Source organism: Vigna radiata, chromosome 9, assembly GCF_000741045.1.
Source record: "Vigna radiata var. radiata cultivar VC1973A chromosome 9, Vradiata_ver6, whole genome shotgun sequence".
Classification (NCBI taxonomy): domain Eukaryota; kingdom Viridiplantae; phylum Streptophyta; class Magnoliopsida; order Fabales; family Fabaceae; genus Vigna; species Vigna radiata.
In genome coordinates, this window is record NC_028359.1 from 9,718,424 (window position 1) to 9,726,228 (window position 7,805).

Consider the following 7,805-nt stretch of genomic DNA (forward strand, 5'->3'; position numbering starts at 1 on the left):
TGCTTATATATATTTTTAAATGAAAAAGTTTGTTTATCAATTCTTTTTTTTTTATAACTTTTTAACAATACATATGTAATAGTTTATATTAATTTATTTCAAATATTTTTTTAAAATAAATTCAAACGGACTGAAACGTGTTATGTTGTAAAAAACTTGTTAAAAGAATTATTAAAATATCAGCTTCCTTCTTAAATAGTCTATTTTTGGTAGTTTTATATTGTCCACGTTTCAATTTTCTTGTAGCATTTAACCTATGGAGATCATATATGATGGATTTGAAGGACCACGTCTGACTATTATGTAAGACCATTATCTCCAATTGTGGTCCTGAGAGAAACTTGACAAAAGAGGCCCTAATGAATAAAACAAAACACACAAACACAGATACAAATAGAAACAAAAAGAAAAAGAAAGAAACCTTTCACTGAATTCCAGAATGGTCCGATTTAATGTTGATATTTTCTATATATTGGAAAATAAATAACCATTCATGATAAAGAATCACAAGTTCATGCTTAAACACAAAGCATATCCATGGCGGAGCAGCGCGAGAAGCTTCACATTGTGGTGTTTCCATGGCTAGCATTTGGTCACATTGCTCCATTTTTTGAGCTTGCAAAACTCATAGCTCAAAAGGGTCACAAAATTTCTTTCATTTCCACACCTAGAAATATCCATCGCCTACCCAAANTGCCTGAAAACTTGCAANCTTTGGTGGATCTGATAGAANTNCCACTGCCCCGTGTTGACAAACTCCCAGAAAATGCAGAGGCCACAATGGACATTCCTCATCACCTCATTCCATACCTCAAGCTGGCTTTTGATGCTCTTCAACAACCTTTGGCCATATTTCTGGAGAGATGCAAACCCCATTGGATAATATACGACTTTGCACCGTATTGGTTGCCGCCAANNNNTTCTAAGCTAGGAATCTCANGCNTCTTNTTCTNTATTTTTAGTGTATCTGGTTCNANNNCTTTTTTAGAATCTGTTAGAAGAACAACCAGTGGCAGTGAGGCTTCGTGGGGCAAAGATTTTCCTGAAGAGCATAATGAGACAAATGAATCGGGGGTTTCTGACGTTTTTCGAGTCCTTACAACTTCTGATGCTGCTCAAGTTATTGCTCCAAGAAGTTGCATGGAGATTGAAGGTGAGGCTCTTAAAGTTTATAAAAGTATGTATAGTAAACCAGTAATTCCAGTTGGGTTACTGCCACCTTCATTACAGTTCAGCGAAGACAGGAATGATGAAAACTGGAATACCATACTTAATTGGTTAGACAAACAGGAAGAAGGATCAGTGATGTATGTAGCTTTTGGAAGTGAAGTGACACTAAGCGATGAAGAGTTTATTGAAATTAGTATGGGAATAGAAATGTCTGGTTTTCCCTTTTTTTGGGTTCTTAAAAAGCAAAACACCTCTAAGGTTGAGTTGCAGGATTTGGTTGTGAATAACTCAGGAAAGGGTTTGGTGTGGAGAACATGGGCACCACAGACGAGGATTTTAGCACACAAGTCTGTTGGGGGATTCCTGACTCACTGTGGTTGGAGTTCAGTCATAGAGAGTCTTCAAGTTGGTTGTCCACTTGTTATGTTGCCATTCCAAAATGAACAATTTTTAATTGCTAAGCTTATGGAAGAGAAAAGGGTAGGTGTCAAAGTACAGAGAAGTGAGGATGATGGGAAGTTCACCAGGGAATCGTTGGCCAATGCATTAAGATCAGTGATGTTGGAAAAAACTTATAGAAGTGAAGCAGAGGAAATGAGTAAGATATTTGGGGACAAAGAACTGCATCAAAAATATATAGATGAGTTTGTTGAATATATGGAAATCCACAGGCCAACCATAAAGGAGTAGCCTTTCTGCTATTCTATTATATGATTGAAAATATATTACTTTTTGTTGTGTTATTTCTCTATGTATCTCAGTAATCCCAGTCTATGGCATCCCATATTTAAATTTGTTTTCATGATTGAGGACAATCAATTGTTGGAAGAACAAGTGCTTTGGTGTTGTGTTTTTTCTTGTAATATGTGATCAGCTATGCAATATTTATGTTGTGGTTTACTATCTGTAATTGATGCATAAGTTTTAAGGTTGCTTGTTATTAGTTATTATATGTAATCGATGGAAGTTTAAGGTTTGTGTCATTTCCACTAAAAACATATTTGACAGAACAGATTTGTAACAGTGAACAAGAATATATATAACATAAAAACATTAGTCTCCTAACAAAAAGCAAAGAAACTAAAGCATGTAAGGCTTTCTAATTGGATCACTTTGGATATATATATCCAAATAGCGAATCCTATAAACAACAATAGCTAGGTTCAATCAAGGAAAAAAGAAACAAATATGTACGTTTTTTAAGCCAGATATAGGTAGCCATAACTTGAACATCCTTTAACTGTATCTTCAGATTTCCCAGCCCACTTGCAATGACACATCCTTGTTGTGCTACACTAGACCACATGTTTGCAGTTATATTTCTTATGTGCAATTTAGCAATATTTTTCTTCGGTCATTTTCTTCAATCATTTTCCTCTAATTTGGCATGTGGAGACTTGTCTTGGAAATGGAGCAATGTCTTGTTTTAGTTCTTTTTTCTCTCTAGAATGTATTCATCATAAACTAAATTTAATATTTTAAAATATATTTAGAAAAAATTGTAACATATCAAAATTAAAATATTTAAAATGAAAATCCAACAGAGAATTTGAACATCACTTTTATCAACTAATGTACTACTTTGAAAAAGCAAATAGTAAACCATTGCATAATCTACTTTATCTATATATATATATATATATATATATATATATATATATATATATATATATATATATGACGAATTTAGACTCTAATTTTTTTAACCAAAACTTTGATAACTTAGAGATAATTTCACAAACTAATTATAATAGATACCAATAATATTTAATTTATAAATTAGTATCAATCGATTATGATAGCGACTAATTATTTTTCGTCTTTTATATTAATTTCTATTTAAAGATTCACTAAGAATACTTTGACACGCTTTTGAAGTTTGACATTTGTTTGATACGCGGTGGGATCCACATTTTGTGACTGTGTCGATAGTTAATTTCTGTCATTTGTGCTAGATTGGGAGCGGCCTTAATGAAACTGTGTGTTTCAATTTGGTTTTGTGTTTGAGATCATTTTTGCTGGACCATTTCATTTTGGAAAATGAAGTCTTCGTGCTAGGGCAAGGTGCCAAACGAGAACGCAAGAACTCTGCGAGTGCGACTTAATCAGAGGGTGGTGATTATCGAAAGAAAGTTGTATGCTTCGGTTTTCTTTCTTGTTTTCTTTTCATTTGGTTGTTTATCTTTCATTTTCTTTTTGCTTGATTTTGGAAAACCCTAGACTAAACGAGAACGCGAGAACTCCCCAAGTGCGACCTAATCGGAGGGTGGTAGTTATCGGAAGAAAGTTGTATGCTTCGACTTCCTTTCTTGTTTTCTCTTCATTTGGTTGTTTATCTTTCGTTTTCTTTTTGCTTGATTTTGGAAAACCCTAGACTAAACGGGAACGTGAGAACTCCCCGAGTGCGACTTAATCAGAGGGTGATAGTTATCGAAAGAAAGTTGTATGCTTCGACTTCCTTTCTTGTTTTCTCTTCATTTGGTTGTTTATCTTTCGTTTTCTTTTTGCTTGATTCTGGAAAACCCTAGACTAAAGGGGGCAAGGTTTTATAGAGAACGCGAGAACTCCATGGGTGCCACTTAATCTTGGGGACCAAATTACATCAATTTTAAAAGCGGACACTGATAACGGTAATTTTTACCATTATCTATGGTGCAATTTTCTTGCCAAATCAACACTCCTAAAGCTTGAAACACGCTCAATCCTCTTTTTAACCTAACTTTGTGAATAAATTCAGCTTAGGTTATACACACTAGTTTTCATCACTAATTCCTCAAATTTTGTAGGAACTTTGTTTGCTTTGGAAGGGCATTTAAGCTCTTGAAAGTGGAGAACCAAGGAAAAGCCTAAAAGATGAAGTTTTGAAGATGTTTCTCTGCACAAGTGGCGCCCAGGCGCCCTTAAAGGGCGCCTAGCGCCCTTCAGCTCGTTGTTTTGGCTATTTGACCACGCCCAGGCGCCCTTGAAGGGCGCCCAACGCCCTTCAGCTCGCTGTTTTCCCTGATTTGTCATGCCTGGGCGCCCCAGAAAAGGGCGCTGGGCGCGACTTTTTGCTGAGTTGGCACCCTAGACCTATAAAAGGCACACAGTTTTCGACGATTGGAACTTCTTGGCGGTTGAAACATCATTTTGGACCTCTTGGAGCAAGTTTTGGACTGTGGGAACTCACCCTTCTTCTTCCTTGGGTCTCCTTCTACCCCATTTTCTTCCATTGTAAGCTCAAGCTCTCCATGACTATGGAGAGCTAAGTTCTTTTATGTTGGGGAATGATGTAAACTATACAAACCTTTTTTAAATGCACTTGTTCTAAATGAAAATATGCTTTTCTCATTACTTGTTAGTGTTTATTTCTATGCTTAAAGCTTGTTATGACCTGATCAACCATGGCATGATGTTAGGGTTTGCTTAGTATTGGGAAATATTTTGTGAACCTTGAAATGAACATAAAAACCTAAAGGAAATAGTGTCTAGGGATAGAGCTAGGACCTTGGTTGTCTTAAACTTCTTTTCTTAAAGCGGGTGAACTTGTTGGGTTGCCAAGGGATTGGGATTTTACAAGTGAACCCAGGCTTTCTCACCAAGGGATTGGGTTTAAGTAACTTAGCTAGTTGACAAGAACAAGTTAATGAAGAAGAGTGGTTGAGTGCATTTGCATAGGATTGTATTAGTTGATATCATTCTCCAACATATTCATTCCATATATTCATCAATCATCTCATTTTAACGTGTTTTGGCCCCAAGTAGTTCAAACCTTTATTATGCATGACGTTTACTTTCATTACACAATTTCACACTAAAATGGAATCATTCTTTAGCTTAAATTAGTTAGCAATTATACGATTGTAAAGTAGTGACCGAGTCTCTTGGGAAACGATATCCGGTCTTACCGGTTTTACTACTTGAACGATTTGGTGCACTTGCCAAAGTCTCAACAGACACAAAACAGAAATTCAGTCTCTAACTTGGAGACTAAAAAGGTAATTAAACCTTAAGTTTACAAATATTCTCTAAATACATATTATTTTTCAAAATAAACTTTACTATCGTCTCTACAATTCCGTAAACAACTTATATACATATAAAAAATTTATATACAAAACTTTCACTAATATCTCATTCTTCAGTACTCCAGAAGTTCACCTATTCATAACTAAATTAGCCTTATATTAACCTAAATTTTTCTTCCAATTCTAATTTCTTCGTAACAACTCATACATAAGAACCCTGAATTCACATAATCCAAACTCCAGAAATCGATAGTTGGGCCTCCACCCAATAAGTCCTAAGAAGTGCTCCATCGTAGCGACCATTGACAAAAACTCGTGACTAACCTCCACCACATACCCTAATGGCTCCTTCACCAGCTTCTTGTAACACCTTGATTTTTGAGATGTCACGCTGTAATATTTTTTTAAATTCTTCTGTTAAACACTTATTTTGGATAATCAAACTTTATTTGATTAAAATGTGAAAAAAAACATAATAATAAATGTTGTCTATTCAAAATGAAAATCTCAAATAATCTCTTTTACAATAAAAATACTAAATCTGAAACTTTTAAATTGAATAAATCATTCTTGACCATAAAGATCCCAACTCTCACGTTAGCTACGCCGATCCAGTCTTATTTGCAACGCCATCTACTCTTGTACAAGTACGATCATCATAGGTGAAAACCACAACCACAACATTTTAAGGTGAGCAGACAGAAATATCATAACACACAATATATAATAATCATATTACCTACATAGTATATAACCTTACAATATATTCCATCATAATCATTAACATCACAACTAATCCATTCATGACCCAATGTCATTTTCTTATATCACAACTAATCCATTCTTGACCCAATGTCATTTTCTTATACTGTGTCGTCTAACATGTTATCAATAATAGTAAACATGTTCTCACTAACAGGGTAATTTGAGTCGTCTTCCATCGCAACTTTCGATCTATCTCCTTGACTTCTCAAGGACTAACGAGTAAAAACACCAACACTACGCGCCCTAGTGTACTATACTCAACACGAGCCGAAGTCATTTGGGTAAGACATCCACCTCCCTGCACAGAGGGAAGTGACACTTGAATCACTATCTCTAAACGAGAGTCCAACACATTCTTAACGTAACGCAGTACGAAAAGTTCATCCATGACCGACAACAATACAATGAAATAACATAACTTCATATTCATATCACAAATCCATACATATTCTCAATAACATGTATTGTTGACCCATCACAAGGCTTATAACACAATCTCATTACATTCTCCCTTTAATCTCAATACTAGACGTTAACTTATCAATAACATGCATCATTCACCAATTACGAGGTTTATAGCACAATCTCAATACATTCCACACTTAATCTCAAAAATAAACATCGACTCATCATACACAAGATTTTAATACACCGTATAAAATACGACTTCATATAAAAAACCACAACATCTTATAAAAATACTATTACATATAATAAATCACCATAGAAACATATAAATTACTACGATAAAATATCATTACAACACATAAAAATATTCAACTTCCTCAAATTAAATTATAAAAATCACTCGTTCCATCTCTTAACTTATACATACATACTAAAAACAACAAACAACTTTGTTATTATATAATTTAATTTGATGACAACCAAAAGTTTAATCACATAATAAACTTAATAATCCTAATATTTATATATCATAATATAAATATTAAATAAAATTATTCTAATATTTATATATTATAATTAATACTAAAATAAAACTAAATTAACTTACGTTTCTAATTTAAAGAATCCCAAACGAAAACGTTTTTTAGAATAAAATAATAATATCCAACCTAAAATAACCAAAAATTCTTCTTCTGCCAACAAATTTTGACGTAAATTATAACACACCCCTATTTAATTAATCCCACTTCTAACTAACTGCCCCAATGATCCACACCAATCAAAAAGTTTCTACTCAAAACACTCACCGTCACTTCTTTACTTTAACTTTTCAACCCAACCAAATCTCTCATTATCCTCTCATTATTTATGTTACCTACTCTTCTTCATCTCTCTCCTTTTTTTTTCTTTGGAAAAAGTTCCTTTAAATTTTTTTTTACAATTTTTAAGAATGTATATATGGTGATTTGTGATTGATTTATTTTAAATTTTTTTTTAAATAAATTCAAACATACTAATAAAATAATGATACATAATGAGTGTTTTTTTAATTGAAGTTATTGTCGAGATGACAGAAAAAATGTTTGAGTGAGAGAGATAAAGGAGAAAGAGTTGAGAGGAATAAAGGAGGTGAGTAAAGGTTTGAGGTTTTTTTTTTTAGTTTTAAGAATGAAAATTATTAAAATAAGGCAAGTGTTTCGATTGGAGTGAAAGAGACCAAAGAGAAAGGGTTGAGAGGAATGAGAGAGGTGAATAAGGGTTTGAGGGTTTCTTTTGTTATTTTTTTAATTTTGAGAATGAAAATTATTAAAATACCTTTAACCTTAAAACTTAGAATTCATAAGGGTATTTTTGTCTACTGAAACCCGATACACATTAATAAAATATATCAACTAAAAAACATGCATACACAAGTTAGCAAACCCATATATATATATATATATATATATATATATA

General features: G+C 33.4%; 1 protein-coding gene across 1 annotated transcript; it reads left to right on the top strand.

The window, feature by feature from the left end:
• Positions 1–489: 489 nt before the first annotated feature.
• Positions 490–1,968, top strand: LOC111242572 (putative UDP-rhamnose:rhamnosyltransferase 1). The gene has a single exon (XM_022786463.1). It carries the CDS (start codon positions 538–540, stop codon positions 1,858–1,860), a length of 1,323 nt encoding a protein of 440 aa, XP_022642184.1. The 5' UTR covers positions 490–537; the 3' UTR covers positions 1,861–1,968.
• The last annotated feature ends 5,837 nt before the right edge of the window (positions 1,969–7,805 follow it).